The sequence below is a fragment of the Camelus dromedarius genome, chromosome 1 (assembly GCF_036321535.1).
Source record: "Camelus dromedarius isolate mCamDro1 chromosome 1, mCamDro1.pat, whole genome shotgun sequence".
NCBI lineage: Eukaryota > Metazoa > Chordata > Mammalia > Artiodactyla > Camelidae > Camelus > Camelus dromedarius.
This window is the reverse complement of record NC_087436.1, coordinates 43,193,640-43,211,485: the sequence shown is the minus strand read 5'-3', so window position 1 is coordinate 43,211,485 and position 17,846 is coordinate 43,193,640. Positions and strand designations below refer to the sequence as shown.

Genomic DNA, 17,846 nt, shown 5'->3' with positions numbered 1-17,846 from the left:
GATTCAACAATGTTTGTTTCCCGGCAGCGTGGGGAGACTGCACTGCACATGGCAGCCCGGGCAGGGCAGGTGGAAGTGGTCCGATGCCTCCTGAGAAATGGTGCCCTTGTCGATGCCAGAGCCAGGGTAGGTGCTGGTGTGCGGGGTTCTCTTCTCTTGTGTGCATGAGTTCCATCTTCCGGGGATGGTGCTGTTCTTCCTCTCTTTATGTGGAAATGCCAAGGACTGTGAAATGCCAAGGACATGTGAAAGCACTGATTCAGTAACAATTTTTTAGGCAAAAAATAAATGGTGCAGTAAATATACACAATGGAAAATGCACTTTAATCACAGAAACATTAACATTTGAAAAAATGTAGAATTTTGCATCTAAGAAATTTGGAATTGACTAACATTTTAATTTTTTTTTTTACTTATGAAAGCACTTCCATGTATATATTCATTTGCCTGAATTTTAACATTTTACCTCTATTTTATAGATACCATACATATTAATTCATTTCTTACCACCAAAGCCAATCAAATTTCCATAGACGTTCCTTGCTAGTTACATAAAAACAAATCATATTCAAAGTTTTAATGTTTTTCCTTCATTTGTTTGACTTTCCTCCTTTTTTATGATGAATTCTACTTTTTTTCTTATTCTGATTTCCATATTTAGACATTCTGCCCTTCCACCATTCCAAAACATAAGAATGTTGACCCTAGAGATTGCGTGATTGGATTATCCTGTTTCTAATTCTCCCACAAGTTCATTTTTTTCTTCTTTTAAAGAATTTGCCAGTTGCTTTTTTCACCTTCTTTGTTTACTTTAGATATTTTATCTGTATCTTCTACTTCCTTTTCTGTGCTGTTCTTTTGTACTAGAATCTTTGGGATTCTCATGGAATATTTCAATACTTTCTCTCCTTCTTCAATATTTGATACACCTAAGCTGGAACTCACTTCAGCTTGAATCTAACTGTTGTGGGTCCATTTTAGAAATAGTATTATATTGAAATAAAAGCATCTGGCTGGAGTCATACAAATTGTCATTTTTGGCAAGTCATTTCGCTTCCAGGTCTTTATCATTAAAACAGAAGGCTGGACTTAGATACCTTGAAACTCCTTTCCAGACTTTCATAACAGTCTCTGACTAGGAGTTTTGTGGCATTTTTCTCACAGACCTCCATACAGAATCCAGTGATGCACAGGCAGCCTTGATGTTATTCTTGTTTTTAGATTTTATCTGCCTTTCTATCCATTGTACAAGTAGTATAATTTATGTTCTTTGGTAATCATCATTCGTATTTTAGGCTCTTATATGCTAAGTGCTTTTGTTATTCAAACTGTATTCCTCCCTGTCTTGGCATTTTTCTGGTTTCCCTGTTTTTCCCCCCTTAAAGACTATTTTTTTAAAAAAAGCTGTCTTAATTTCACAGCAAAATGGAGAGAAAAGTACAGAGATTTCCTGTATGCCTCCAACCCCAGGGCCTCCCCCGTTATCAGCACCCCCCACCCCAACCAGAGTGGTCCACAGTTAGGACTGACTAACCTGCTGCATCGATACATCGCCATCCCTCAAGCCCGTGGCTTACGTTAGGGCTCACTCTGGATGTTGTACCTTCTATGTGTTTGGACAAATGTGTAATGACATGTGTGCATCCTTATCCCATCATCATACAGAGTAGTTTCACTGCCCTAAAAACCCTCTGTGCTCTGCCTACTCTCATTTCCTTTCAACTTTACTTGTGTAATGTTCCTGAGAAATATTTTGTAATGCATACTTAATAATAAAAGGATTTCTCATTTATCTCTCTTAATATAAATGGAAACAGCTTAACTTTTTCTGTATCAAATTACTCTATTTTTAATGGAAATGTACTCATTTTCATGCATCTCTGCCATTTTTTAATGTTATCAATTTAACTTATTGTTATCGCCTTACACCTTTTAGATACCATCTGAAATCTCAAAAACTGCTGGCTACCGACTCTTTCCCTTGAAAAGTTATAACATTTATGTATTTATTTTTTCTACATAGAAATTCCATCAATTCTACTGTTTTATTTCTCTTTTGCAACAAATTTAGTCTCATGGTCTACGTATATAAATAAACATCTTAAAATTTTATTCCTCCTTATTTAAATATCAAATTTTGGGTCATCCTTTTTTGTTTGTTTTTAGAGCTCTACCACCTATAGGATGCAACTGAAATCCCTTCCCTATAGCATCCTTCTGTGTGGACAGGAAATGCTACATAGCTTTATAGAGTGGTGCGACCCAAAGGTTTATTATGCATAAAAATCACCTGGGGATCCTCTTGAAATGCAGATTATAACTCAGTAGGTCTAGGGTGGGGCATTTCTAACAAACTCACAGGAGATGCCAGTGCTTCTGATTCTGGGATTATGCTTTGAGCATCAAGGAATTAAGGTTTTTACTTTTCACTTTTTTTTTTTTTTTTTTTTTTTTTACTTTAGTAGGAGGAGGTAATTAGGTTTGTTTATTTAATGGAGGTACTGGGGATTGAACCTGGGACCTCGTTCGTGCTAAGCATGTACTTTACCACTGAGCTATACCCTCCCCCCTACATGTTCTATTTTAAGTTATACTTTTACCATGAGTTTTCATTGTCATTTAGCCCTTTAATGTTTCCCTGGAATTCCTTGAAGTTAACATTTCTACGGTGGTTTATAATTTACTAAGCATTTTAGCACAAATCATCTTATTTAACACAGAGAACAGCCCTATATTGTAGGGTGGCTCAGGGTCCTAACATTATGGATTTTGCTGGCCTGTCTGAGGTCACAGAGTTTGAAAGGCTGAGAAAGAGAGTTCCTCCTCTAGTTCTGTATCTTCTAGCTCTTCTCTGCTGATGTCAGTATCGCCCATTGCAGATATAAAGAGAGCTCTTCTCCCTCCCATCCAAACCGAGTATTGGAACTGGATGCTAGCTGGTCACCTTCCCTACCTGAGCTGACCACTATGGCCAAAATATACTCTCAGGCCCAGGCTTCATAGCCATTGTGTTGCCCATTCATGGCGGGGGCGGGGGTGGTGGTGAGATGATTGGCAGCTTCTCTAGAGCCACATAGAGTGTGGGATGTCCACTTCCCCTTCCCCTTGTTCCCAGAAAAAGGGTGACGGGAGTATTGGGCAGAAAAAGAAACACCTGTCTGCTCTGTTTGACCTCGTGGTTTCCAGCATACATACCTACCTGCGTGCCTTTTTGAAAACTCCCTCTCTTAACCTAATACTATTGCTCTACAATTCCCTCTCTCCCAAAGGGGAGATAGTAAAAATTATACCCAGTTACTACACTGATCTCCAAGGTCAAGATCTCTGAGGAGTCTGTATTCTTCTCTATCGGGCTTAGGAATAATACCTCCTGGTTATATAATCATGGGGCTGAGTCATATTTTTGCCCACTACCAATGTATAATGAAAGAAAAGTCATATCATCACAGTAATGTCTCTTTTTTTAAAAGTGCAGGTGACATTCTCTATTCGCCAGTCAAGGGCATAGGATATATTTGCTGGACAGACTGGAGAGCAGGGGCTGGCGTGGCCTGAGTCCGCGGGTCGGCCAGCGCGCTTGTCCTCCAGGCCCTGCTCTCAGGAAGGGCCTTTCGCATCCAGGTCCTCCATGGACATAACCGAGAGGGCCACTGGGGCCTGCCCTTCTGGGAGCTCTCTTGCTTTAGGTACCCATGTTCTGTTGGCACAATACGGGGCTCTGGCATTTGCTTTAGGGATGGAGCAATCACAAGGCCCCCAGGCTTAAACTTACTTAAAACTTAACTCACCTAAAACTTTCATTAGCTGCCAGTAGATCTGGTTCCTGGGAATCCTGTTAGCTAGTAACTAATAGCAGAAATCTTATCAAGCATTTGAATCTTGTTCCAGCCGTTGCTATTTCTGTCTTTTGGTAAGAGGAGTTGAGGCTCAGCAAGTCTCCCTAATTTTGAAAACTAGTAGTGGTGGTAGGACAGTGCACATCTCTCCCTGGACAAGGATGTGTCCCAGTCAGTGATGCTGCATGATGAGGGAATTATTGCCCCTTATATTTGGAAGAGACGTAGGGGTTCGAGCTGCACACATTTTCTTTAGCTCTTCCCATGAATATTATCTTCTGTGCTTTCCCAGTTCTTTGCCTTGGATTGAATTAGGTTTAGCTTGGGGCTGCAAATTCAACTTTTCCAATTCAACAGGGAAACAAGTACCGAAATCTTCAAAGATCTCATAATCTCTGATTACAGGTGGAAAGACTTACCAAATGTGTATGTTCTTCCCTTTTACACTTTCAAATAGGACTGAACCAAAAGTTGAAGAAAATGGGCAAGACAGCTTATTTTTTAACTTTTGTTTTTCAAAATAAGTACCTTAATGCTCTGTGGTCTAAGAACCAAGAGACACTAGTTGATAATTTAACCAGTTACTTGGCCATCACCAGTCAAGGATTACCACTTCTCAGCTATGGGTTAAAGGGTCACCAATGCCCCAACTCTCCCTCTTGCTCACTGAAAACACATTTTATTTTTTTTATTTATTTTTTATTGAAGTATAGTTGATTTACAATGTTGTGTTAGTTTCTGGTGTACAGCATAGTGATTCAGTTATACATACATATTTTCTTTTCCATATTCTTTTTCATTGTAGGTTATTACAAGATACTGAATGTAGTTCCCTGTGCTATACAGTATCTGCTAACCCCAAACTCCTAATTTATCCCTTCTCCCCTCTTTCCCTTTTGGTAACCATAAATTTGTTTTCTATGTCTGTGAGTCTGTTTCTGTTTTGTAAATAAGTTCATTTGAATCATTTTTTAGATTCCACATATAAGGGACATGATATTTGCCTTTCACTGTGTGGCTTACTTAACACTTAGTAACTTAGTAATTAACACTTAGTGTTAATTTCTAGATCCATCAATGTTGCTGCAAACGGCATTGTTTAATTCTTTTTTATGGCTGATTAGTATTCCCTTGTATATATACCAGAACTTCTTTATCTAGTCATCTGTCTATGGGCACTTAGGTTACTTCCATGTCTTGGCTATTGTAAATAGTGCTGCTGTGAACATTGGGATGCATGTATCTTTTCAAATTAGAGTTGAAAACACATCTTAGAGTGTGTCAGTTGCAATACCAACCTCAATCAAATTCAGCTGGGCAGAAGTCCAAGAAGGGAAACCCTAAAACAACAGATGTTCATGATAGCTATTCTCAAGTTCTTTGGTCTTTTGATGGTTATTGTTTGTTTTACTATCCATTTATTTTTGTAACTGTTAATTCTCTCCATTCCTCTCTTTTCTCCTGTATATTTCAGAGAAAGTTGTATCTTATAAAGTGTCATCAGTCTCCTTGCCTATTGAGAGTACCCTTGTCCTGTTAGTTTTGTCACTAATATATTGGATGTATAGACAAAGATGTGTCTTTAGAATCCAATGCCTGAATTCAAGTCCTGTTTGAATACCTGAGTGACTTTGGACAATCCTGGAGAACTCATTTAATTCCTCTTAATTTCCTTTCTCTAAAAAAATGGTTGAATAATATATTTTATATCTTCCTTTCAGGTCCATTATAAGGATAGGTTCTGTTATAAGGAAGTTTATAAAGTGCAAATGTTTCTAAAATTCCAGTTCTGTTACTAAAATAATTATATTGTTACTATATTATTACTATTATTATCTAGTTCTTACCTCCCTGAAATGCATACAGTGCTGTTTCATCTCTTCCTGTAGCTCCGTCTTAAGACTCTTTTCCTTATAATTTTAAGATGCTGGATTTATTTGAACAGCTCTTCCTTACACTGTTCTGTCTTCTCCATTCATTCTTAGCCCTGGACACTGGCCTAGCTTTTCCTTCCTCACCTTTGTTATGACATCCCCCTGGGCAGATTATAAAGATATACCTCTTTTCATCACTAAGGTTACAGACAATTTTCTGTTTACAAGAGGATGGTTTGGCCTGGTTTTCTTAACACTGAAAACATTTTCCTGACCACACACTAGGGTTGGGTGATTTCTCAAGCCTCCTCAAGCATGTCCTCCCTGCCCCTTATACCAGCTGTCTCCTCCCCCTGTTTTTAAATGAAAAGAATTTGGCAAAGACTCCACACTGTTTGCTTCTTGCTGGACTCCCATTTCATCTTTGAAGTCCTGGATGCAAGTCCCAGACTTGTCTGCAACATTTCCTGGAATAACATCTTTTTAAATCAAATTACAATATCTTCTTTATCCACAGTCTGTCCCTGCAGGAAATACTAGCAATTTCCACCACTGGATAGCTGAGTGCAGTAAGAACGAAGTCTTCCCAGCATCCTTGATTCTTCTTCTCTTGATACAGTTCCCAGAGTAAATACTGTCTCTTAGTGAAAGCTTCTGGATGAGAATCTAGGTCTTAGGACTTCTGGACTAGACTTCTTTCTTATTCAGCACCATGGGCTAGTTTATATTTAAACATAAGTGAGAACTGAAGCCTTAATGAGCTGAGAGACATTTTGGTATGCCTAGGAAACAATGAGCAAGTTCATGGAAGTGCATACTCTTAAAAAATCTAAGGAAGATTTTGTGACCAAGCAGGTCATTCTACAAGAAGAGATAAAATTAATTGTGTTTGGAGCAGCAATGATTTCCTTTTGGGTAGGGTTTCCCAGAGATTCTAAGAAGACATGGTGAAATGTCTGAGTGAGATGTCTTACCAGTGAAGTTTGGTCTGTCCTGGCACTAACTTCTCACTTGACTTGAGTTGTAGGAGGAACAGACGCCTTTGCATATCGCCTCCCGCCTGGGTAAGACAGAAATCGTTCAGCTGCTTCTACAGCATATGGCTCATCCAGATGCGGCCACTACAAATGGGTACACGCCACTGCACATCTCCGCCAGGGAGGGCCAGGTGGACGTAGCATCCGTCCTCCTGGAAGCAGGAGCAGCCCACTCCTTAGCTACGAAGGTAAGGGGAATGGCTTCACGCTGACATGGACCAGGAGGAATCCTAGGTCAGGGTCCTCCTTCTCTATTACACAGAGATCAAGAAGGGTAGAGCCCCTTGAAGCCTCTGACTTACTTCCTTCTTTTTGAATTTTTTAGATTCATTTTCTAAATGACAAAGGGGATTGTGAGATTACATACAACATCTTCAGTAATGAGTGCTGGGTTCTATTCTTCTAACTAATGCCAGTGTTGTTTCTAGGGCAACTATCTAGTATTTTAACTAAGGTGATTTCCACAAAGCAAGGGCTACTTTCTCTTGACTTTCCATTAGAAAATCTGCAATATATTCCCAAGAGGGAAAAGTAAGGTCCCCCAATACATTGAGCTGGTATTACTAATGAGGAAGAGAAAATTGCATTAGATTGGCAAGACTGTATTTGTTTTAAGAGTTTTAGTACCACCTAGAAGTTCACTTTACTTAATCTTTGGTTTTCCCAACCCTGGTATCAGCGATCACACCCTTTCTGCTCTCTAAACTTTACCAGCTACACAGCATCTAAACTACTGGGCTGGAGAACCACACTTTATTAGTTGTTTTGTCATCTAATAAAAAATATACGAAGAACATACATCTAACGAAGAACTTTACTTATTTTCAAAGTTTCATGTGAGGGCAGAGTAATTTCCCCTCCACTTGACACATCCTATTTGTGATCCACTATTTGGATATGACTTAGAATAAAACATGAGCACATCTACTTAGAGCATAAGAAATTGGGCTGGTGCAGAAGAGCAGGAGGGTGAGACCCATTACAGCCGACAGCAAGCGAATTGTTCTCAGGACAAAATAATTCCCACAAATACAGCAGTGATTCAGATGATTAAAGATACACTTTTAATTTTCTCATAATAAATAGGCATAAATACAGCATCTGAGGGAGAAGGAAGTTTGCAGGTGTAAACTGAAGGATGGCAATGACATCTGTCCTAGTGGTGGGAGCAGTCTGCTAACCGTTATGACTTACCTAGTTGCCTATGGCTGTAAAATATATTTGGTGTAAGAAATTGGTAATTATTCAAATGCTGAAATCTGAAGGGCTGAAAGGATTTTTTTAAGTCTCTCTTAAAAAAAATATCAGAAACTGAACAACAAAAATATAGGTGATCCTTAAACAACAACGAGGGTGTTAGGGGCTCCAACCCTTCACGCAGTTGAAAATTCTCATATAACTTACAGTCGGCCCTCATAGCCACACTTCCTTGGGTTCCTCCATTTCCGTGGCTCCACATCCTTGGATTCAACCACTTACAGACTGTGAAGTACTGTAGTATTTATAGTGGAAACAAAAATCCACATATAAGTGAACCTCCACAGTTCGAACCCGGTTTGTTCCAGGGTCAGCTGTATAATAGCAATACCAATAATAATAGTAATAATTACCGAAGAGAGACCGAGTGATTGTCTCATCAGATGAAGGTGATAAATGAAATTCAGATAAGTCAAATACAGAAATAGAATAAAACATAGTCCCTGGTCTTCTAGAGATTTTTAGAATTTAAACTATATCTAAAGCAATAGTAAATTAGGACAGAGAAATGGAAGAAACTATTAAAACAGCTCAACAGTGGAACAGACTGGGGTTCTGAAGAGAAGTTGACTCATCATCGTTAAAGCTGTTAAAGAGTTTATAAATATCAGAGGGTAAATGAAATCCTGATGAGATTAACATAGGCAAGGAAGGAAGATGTGACTCAAGCGATGCTTTCCAACCTCTATTTTGTGATTCTACAGTAAAGAGTCTGTAGTTTCATCTAATAATAGTTTCTAAATTTACAAAGGGGCTCGATCACTATTCCAGCAGGACGTTAAGGGTAAGGAGTTTATTTTTTCTTCCTTACCATGTGGTTTGTCTCAAAGAACTCTACCTCATCCTAGGTGTCACCCCAGTCATTATGTGCATTGATTGGAGGGAGGAGAGCATTAACAACAAATGTTGGCTTAAATGGACTTCCAGTACTTGTTAGACACTTGGGAAAAGCAGATTTACTCCCCTCCAAGGTCTTATTAGTACCTAATGTTAAGTAAGAAAGAAAGAGAGAGAGAGAGAGGGAGGGAGAGAGGGAAAGAGGGAGGGAGGGAGGAAGGAAGGAAGGAAGAAAAAAAAGGAAAACATCTTAGCTAAAAATAATTTTGTGTAGTGACACTGTGAAGAAGCAATATTGCTTCTTGAGGGCTATTCTGGATTCTGATGAGGGATTCAATTGTCTGGAATATAAGTGTATCTTAGACTACTTAACCCAGGCATATTTGCTGTGTGTGTTTTGCAGACCCTGATCAGCTTGAGACTCCCACCCCAACTGTAGGGCCAGAAAGGCATGTGGTTAGACTGTCTGGCCAAGAGGATGGATTTGAGATCATGGTGTAGGAACCGTGCCATCCTTGAGATCTGAGTCCAGAGACTTGGCTGTATACGTAACACACTGCTCATAACAGTGACATTAGTTAGGCACACAACACACTGAATCTGTACGTATAAACTTGTGTAGGAGATCAGTCTTTAAAAAAGCTTTAAAGCTGTGTCTTTAAAATAGTCTGGTGTTAATCAGCTCAACGTCATGTCAGAACTAGAATGTATTTTCCAAGAGGAATGGTCTTATATACAGTGTGGATCTTCTGGGAAAAGTGGTAACAGTCAAGATGAGTCTGCTTGTTAATGATGAACACTTTTTGTTCTGCTGACCATTTATCTTGCAATTTCTGTAGAAAATGCAGATCAGCTTAATTACAAAGAATTGATTTTTCTTCTCATGGATGCTGAAATTCTCTAAACCTTAAAGAAATTTGGAATTCAAGTATTATTAAAAATAAAAAAATAGAAAAAAGAAGAATTGGACAGAAGTCAGATATTGTCACAATCCTATTATTTTTAGAGGCAAGAAAAAGGTTTTTTTTTAACTCACAAATCAGAGCCATTTTACTCACACTAGTGGCTGTTATAAATTCCACAAACCTATGAAGTCAAATTTCAGTCTCCAAAGCCCTCAAAATAAAACTTCTTTTGCTCAGTCGATCAAGCCAAACTCTTGCATGTTACATTTTATTCTTTATCCTACTCCTTTTTTATGGATAACAGATTTAATGCTTCTAGCATTTTTCCCAAATGGGAATCAACATAGTTTGCTTAATATGTGAACAAATAAAAAAGATTTTGTTTGGAGTCACAAGGATAAATACTGCGTTTTACTTTTGTTCTTCACGTTTGCAGAAGGGTTTTACCCCTCTGCACGTAGCAGCCAAGTACGGAAGCCTGGATGTAGCAAAACTTCTCTTGCAACGCCGTGCTGCCGCAGATTCTGCAGGGAAGGTAAAAGTTTTCAGTAATATGTTTGTTGTATAACTTGGTCAAGTTGGGAGCTTGGGAGATCTGTTTCAAGATATTTTTCTCACTCTTGTGAAAGGAATTTGAATATAACTGATGAAACGGCTTTGAGATAATGGAGGTGTCTGTCCGTAACCTGTCCACGTACTCACTGATTCAGAAGGGGTTTAAAGCTGCGCCTCAAACGTGTGTTCTTGTCACAGCAGGGCCCGGAACTTCTCTGTATGAAGAATCCCTCCAGTGTTACTGTAGTAATTGTTACATAGCATTTAGACTTTTATTTATGGTGGAATCAAGATGCCCTGTGCTGATTGTATGCTCATCGGATCATTTGCAGTTTTAGTTAACGTTTCTAATATGAAATTCATTAGGTATCTATTTTGATTTTTTCCTATTGACTACATTAATTAATTAACACGGACTTAATCAATATCAGTTTCCAAGTATCCTGGCAGCTTCAGGGCAACTAATGCTAATTGATTAATGCTGAAACTTAAAACACACCCTTTACAGAATGGCCTTACCCCGCTCCATGTTGCTGCTCATTATGACAACCAGAAGGTGGCGCTGCTATTACTGGAGAAGGGTGCGTCCCCTCATGCCACTGCCAAGGTGAGGACCATAGAGAGAATTTATAGACAGAGTGTGACTACTCTGACAGCATGTGGGAATTGTGTTTTGTTTTTTTTTTAAACACTTGGTATTGATATACCTGCAACTAACTAGTCCTGGTAAGAGTAGCTTTTGGTGGTTTTTTTTGTTTGTTTTTTTGTTTTTGTTTGTTTTTTTGTTTTTATTTATTTTTTTTAACATTTTTTATTGACTTATAATCACTTTACAATGTTGTGTCAAATTCCAGTGTTCAGCACATTTTTTCAGTCATTCATGGACATATACACACTCATTGTCACATTTTTTTCTCTGAGTTATCGTAACATTTTGTGTATATTTCCCTGTGCTATACAGTGTAATCTTGTTTATCTATTCTACAGTTTTGAAATCCCAGTCTATCCCTTCCCACCCTCCACCACCCTGGCAACCACAAGTCTGTATTCTCTGTCTATGAGTCTATTTCTGTCCTGTATTTACGCTTTGTTTTTGTTTGTTTGTTTGTTTTTGTTTTTGTTTTTTAGATTCCACATATGAGCGATCTCATATGGTATTTTTCTTTCTCTTTCTGGCTTACTTCACTTAAAATGACATTCTCCAGGAGCATCCATGTTGCTGCAAATGGCATTATGTTGTCAGTTTTTATGGCTGAGTAGTATTCCATTGTTTAAATATACCACCTCTTCTTTATCCAGTCACCTGTTGATGGACATTTAGGCTGTTTCCATGTTTTGGCTATTGTAAATAGTGCTGCTATGAACATTGGGGTGCAGGTGTCATCCTAAAGTAGGGTTCCTTCTGGATACAAGCCCAGGAGTGGGATTCCTGGGTCATATGGTAAGTCTATTCCTAGTCTTTTGAGGAATCTCCACACTGTTTTCCATAGTGGCTGCACCAAACTGCATTCCCACCAGCAGTGTAGGAGGGTTCCCCTTTCTCCACAGCCTCTCCAGCATTTGCCATTTGTGGATTTTTGAATGACGGCCATTCTGACTGGTGTGAGGTGATACCTCATTGTAGTTTTGATTTGCATTTCTCTGATAATTAGTTATATTGAGCATTTTTTCATGTGCCTTTTGATCATTTGTATGTCTTCCTTGGAGAATTGCTTGTTTAGGTCTTCTGCCCATTTTTGGATTGGGTTGTTTATTTTTTTCTTATTGAGTCATATGAGCTGCTTATATATTCTGGAGATCAAGCTTTTGTTGGTTTCATTTGCAAAAATTTTCTCCCATTCCCTAGGTTGTCTTCTTGTTTTACTTCTGGTTTCCTTTGCTGTGCAGAAGCTTGTAAGTTTCATTAGGTCCCATTTGTTTATTCTTGCTTTTATTTCTTCTAGGAGAAAATTTTTGAAATGTATGTCAGATAATGTTTTGCCTATGTTTTCCTCTAGGAGGTTTATTGTATCTTGTCTTATGTTTAAGTCTTTGATCCATTTTGAGTTGATTTTTGTATATGGTGTAAGGGAGTGTTCTAGCTTTTTTTTGTTTTTTGTTTTTTGTCATTTCTCCCTGTTTCTTCCGCAAAGCCTGTAAGATTTTTTAAGTCAGCCAATATTACAGGGATGTATCCAGGAGCCAGTAAAGATGACGCTTCAGATTTTGATTGCCAACACTCTGCTTTAGAGACAGCAGTATGAATTTTGAGAAGAGAAACATAAGAAAGGCAGTTCAGGTTTTTCTCCTCCTGTATAAAAAGAATGTTATGATACACTTACCTTTTTATTCATTCCTTCCTTCAGACCTCAGATTTTTCATTGTGCTGTTTGAAAGACTCTGTTTCTTTGTTTTTTAAATGTTTCATTTGTGTGGGCTATAGCCTACATCTTTTTAAGTTCCTAGGCTAGGGATGTATTTTGGGGTTATATGTAGCACCAACTCATAAAACAGCTCCAACTGAGACATAAACCCTTGGACAGGGTGTTTCCCACCATTTGAGTTGCCCCTTTTTTATGCTGAAAATATACATGAATGTCATATAACATATAAAGTGATTGTTACATCTTTCGTTTATTCATTCAACAAACATATTGAGAACATGTCAGAGTTTATTTAAAAAGAAAAAAAATATTTTTTGTGATGGGAAAATATTCATGCTGTATTAGATGACATAATAAAACAACTATTACCAATTATATGCCAAAAACTGCACCTAGTGCTGTAGTATAAGCATATCTCACTTAATCTCATAATTTTTACAGATACAAAAATGAGATTTAAATAGGTTAATTTGTAAGTCCAAAGTCACATGACTAATAATTGATAGAGCTTGGATTGACCTCAGACAATCTGACTTTAGAGCCAGCACTCTGAACATTAGGTCTACGGTGTTCCAAAGCAGTAGAGAGAGAATTATTTTTACTTCTACTGTATAAATATTTACATATATATTCACATGTCTATTTAAATTATACACACTCTACATATATAATAAAATGAAATGGTCTATGTAAAAGTGAATTCTGCATATACCAAGTGTTGTGTATATAAATAAGTTATATATAACAAACTATTTATATATAGAACTTTGTACCCATAACTATAGATACACTTATATATCTTTATCTACATAAATAGATACATAGATAGGTATTTTGTTGGTACAAATATACAGCTTACAATAAAATAATTACACTGTCAAAAGAGGAGGACAAATTTTATAATCACACATATCATTTTTATTCCTTTATAACCCTTTCTCTATAATCACATCAATTCTGCATTTGTTTTATGTCTTTTTTCGTACTATATTATGAACTATTTGAGGACAGTAATCATGTCATTTTCATTTGCATATCTTGGAGGTGTCTCGTACAATTTTATGTGGGTTCTCAATACATCTGAATAAAAGAATGAAGACTGAGCAACTATTTCAACAGAATGAAAAATCTGCTCATTGAATATGCCAGGATTTCTTTCATTAACTTTCCAGGCTGCGTATGTTGAACAAAGAGATGAAAGGCTTCATCAATACCCAACACAACAGTTTATTTGAGCTCTTATTATGTATAATGAAAGGATTGTAGTAAAATTAAAATGCATGTTCTCTCCCACGAGGGACTCTCAATCTACCAGGAAGAGAAGACCTAAATTACAAAATAATGTGTATGGTTTTTCTAAAGAGACAGATGTAGCCTTGATCTCTGGCCTCTATAGAGTATGGTCCTTACTCTTCAATGCAGATGAACAGAGTCCAGATGGCTAGGTAAAGTACCCTCCACCCCACAGTCCACAGCGGGGTGGGGTCAGGAGGCTCCTCCAGTGTCTTCCACGCATCTGCCCCAGGCTGTCAGTAAGCATGAGTCCTTTAGCTCTGGGGCCACTCCAGGAAGCTTCCATTTGGTGGGACCTCACCCTTACCTACACTTTTGACTCTCTTCACTACAGTTTCCCACCCCACTCCCAACACATACAGTCCCTTGGACCCCAGAACCTCTTTGCTTCTTTCTGCCAGAGTCCAGAATCTTTTCTTAGTCTTCATTGAGTTTGATGTTGTTGTTGTTATTTGGTTCCAAAACCTTTTACTCTACGTGGAGTAAGATGGTTTTTCAGACTTGCAGGTCAAGTACATGCTGGACAGTTAGACCTCTTATCTTGCTAAAATTCTACACTCTCTTTGATGACCTTTTATGTTGTTTTGTTAAAACTCCCCTGTTCTCCTCTGTATATGTCTCTGACTTTACCTAACCTCGGTAAGTTTACTGATACTTTGCTTAACCTTGGTAAAGCCTGTGCTGCAGGAATGAGGCGAGTTAGGGCTGCAGAAAACTCACTTTAGCAGAAAAAATGTTTAAACTTCTAGGGTCTACAAAAATCTATGTGCCCTTTTATTTGGTAGAATCTGTGGTCCCAGTGTGATGTTCTAGAGCACATGGAGCATCAAGGACCTATGATCAGACACTGAAAAGACTTCTAAGAGCTGCTGTCAAGTTTTCTGAGCAGCCTAAAGAGAAATATCATTCATCTGAACTGAAAGATGCTGACTTTGACTTAGAGAGATGAAGACAGAATGGATAGATAATGGGACATTTGAGGATCAAGATTTCATGACAACACATAAGGACATTTACAGTCTCAAAACTGCTTTTTATTTTTGGTACACTTTGCAGTTAGACTTCAGGAAATAACAGGACCTAAAATTCTCCTTAGGGTCTCACGAGAAGCACTTGATCAATATGCTTGCTGTCTTTCCCCTCAGTACGTCACAGTGAATGGCAAAGCTACTGTTTTCAATTTCTTTCACACATTTTTCATAGAAAAGTCTACCAGACGATAAAGAAAAGGAAAGGAAACAATATAGGTTAGACTTAACACTTGTTCAGAATTTTGTTTGTTTGCTTTTTTTGGGTCCTAAGTATGGGGTTTAAAGTTTGGGTCTTGTAAGCAAAATATGAGTTCCTCTCGTCCTCTCCACAAACTTCCACGTAAAGCCATTAGCTTCAGATTTCCGCTTTTGAGCCAGCAGTTTGTAGAGACAAAGGGGAGATGCAGGGTTTTAATTGACCACAGAATTCATATAAGCTAATTTTGTTGTTTCATTTCTTTTTCACTAGGACGCAACCCCTTAAAGACAGAGATCAGGTCTTGTCCACCTTGGTATCCCCACCTAGCATGCGTATGCTTGGTACTTACTAAATAGTGGTTGAATGAGTAAAAAGTACAATCCAACCAGAAGCATATTAGTAGGAGTGTTATAACAAGATCATAGAGGAGGGAGGGTATAGCTCAGTGGTAGGGTGTGTGCTTAGCATGCACAAGGTCCTGGGTTCAATCCTCAGTACCTCCGTTAAAAAAAAAAACAACCTAATTGCCTCCCACATGAAAAACCAAACAAAAATAAATAAATTAATTAATTAAAAAAAAACCAAGATCATATAAATAATTCCATTTTATTCTGTGCAACTAAAACCATATCTGAAGTAGAGCATTCAGTTCTAGGCAGCACAATTCAAGAGCTATATTGACAAACTAGAATCAGTCCAGAACAGGTCGTCCTTAATGGAGAGAGGTCCAGAAATAGAGCTTCTGTCAGGAATAGTTGAAAGAATGGGAAATTTAGCCTGGAAAAGGGAAGACTAAAGGGATCTATGAAAACCATCTCCAGGTATTTAAAGGACAGTTGTAGAAGAGGAATCTGGCTTATTGCTTCTCAGGAGCAGCATTATGAGGGGGAGATTTTAAGCTTTGGGGCATTGGTGTCTGTGTCTGTCTTCCAGGGAAGTAGCATGGGATGCCTTGTGACATGGGTTGCAAGGATTTGGGTGTTGTTGGACAGAAACTTATGATGGGCAAGAATTTGAATTTACCGTAAACTCACTTTGAATGTTCCTATTGATTAGAGACTCTTATTTCCTTCAGACATTTATCAGGGCAATTGTTAAACTTCCAATATATGAATTTGATATTATTATTATTTTTTAGAATGGCTATACTCCTTTACATATTGCTGCCAAGAAGAATCAAATGCAGATAGCTTCCACACTCCTGAACTATGGCGCAGAGACGAACATTGTGACAAAACAAGGAGTCACTCCACTGCATCTGGCCTCACAAGAGGGGCACACAGATATGGTCACCTTGCTTCTGGACAAGGGAGCCAATATCCACATGTCAACCAAGGTATTCTGGTTTTGACTCTTGCTTTAGTGAAGAGTCTTCTGGATGAATGTAAATAGAAACCAATCAAAGATAACTTGGAACAAAAAGGCGGTGTGTATTGAAAAGAAACAGAGATATCCTCTAGAATTCAAGGGTAGCAAAGGAGTCAAGCCCCATGAGGGACTGGAAAACCACAAGGAAACAAGAAGTGAGGTTCACAGGCCCAGCCATAGGGCTACATGTTTGCATCTTGACTTTTCCCTGCAAGTCAGTTACATTTACCTCCCTCTGTGGATCTGCTTCCTCTGCTTCTCTGGGTATGTGAACAAAGAGGCTGCCCCATGGCTCCCAAGAGTTCACATCACTGCAGTTCAAGCAGTCAGGCCAGATTGCTGTAGTACCTGCTGGTCCTAATTCCAAATTCCAGAGAGGAAGAGATGTGGCAGCCTCATCTGGGGTCCAGCTCAAACGAGTGCTTCTGAGCTGCTGGTCTGTGCCCATGACCCAAGTCATTTTTCAGCTGGGCACTGGGGCGGGGGGCAGTAAACATAGATTTCTGAGCCAGCCTCAGCCTAGCCTGGGTGATGGTGGTGGTGGTCAGAGAATCAGTGTTTTTAATAAAGCACCTCTTTCATTTAAGCCTTGCTCAAGAGAATAGCCTTTGTGGGTAAGAATATTAACCATAATAGAATAATAGGGATATACCAAAAAAAGATATTATTCAAATATGAAAATATTTAGATTTTTACAAGTATGTGTCAGTCTCTCTCCATATATATCTATAGCCTTATCTGTCTATCATCTATCTATCTGTCTATCTATCCATCCATCCATCCATCTGGTTTATATTTATCTTACACTTCTATATACTCCACTGGAGCCAGCTGCTGGGAAACAAAAAACTGGAGCATGTATTTATAAGTCAGTTCATCATTTACATCACTTAATGCTTTTTTGTAGCACATGGCATGGGTTTAGTGAAAATTAAGTTTCTTAGGATTTTCTGCAAATACACAAATAAGATGTTTTCCACATCTCCTGTCGAGTTAATTAGTACTTTTGGGGACTCGATTGTAAATTAGTCTTAGTAACACTTGTAAATAGGTTATGTAGTATATGTCCTTTAGGAAAGCTGTGAGGAAGACAGGCTGTCTTGAATGCCTCTGGGGTCCTGTTCTGCGGCTCTGTCACTCAGAAGTGTTCCAGTTCATCCCGTGCCCTGAAGCACTTCTCTCTTCTCTATCAGAAGTCCTCACAGATCCTTTTTTAAAGTATGATGAGATTGATTATAGGCTTAGCCCTCCAAAAGATATTTGCATTTTAACAAGAATGAACATGATGAAG

At 38.4% G+C, this 17,846-nt stretch overlaps 1 protein-coding gene across 50 annotated transcripts in view; it reads left to right on the top strand.

Annotated features, from left to right (window-relative positions):
- Positions 1–17,846, top strand: part of ANK2 (ankyrin 2) — a 603,826-nt gene that overhangs the window by 491,424 nt on the left and 94,556 nt on the right. For 49 of the 50 annotated variants that reach the window (XM_064481197.1, XM_031467121.2, XM_064480111.1 and 46 more), the window contains 5 exons: positions 28–126; positions 6,738–6,935; positions 10,183–10,281; positions 10,810–10,908; positions 16,326–16,523. In XM_064481197.1, the coding sequence (XP_064337267.1) occupies positions 28–126; positions 6,738–6,935; positions 10,183–10,281; positions 10,810–10,908; positions 16,326–16,523 (693 nt within the window). The remainder of the gene's footprint in view (positions 1–27; positions 127–6,737; positions 6,936–10,182; positions 10,282–10,809; positions 10,909–16,325; positions 16,524–17,846) is intronic. The other variant, XM_064480261.1, reaches the window with a different exon arrangement.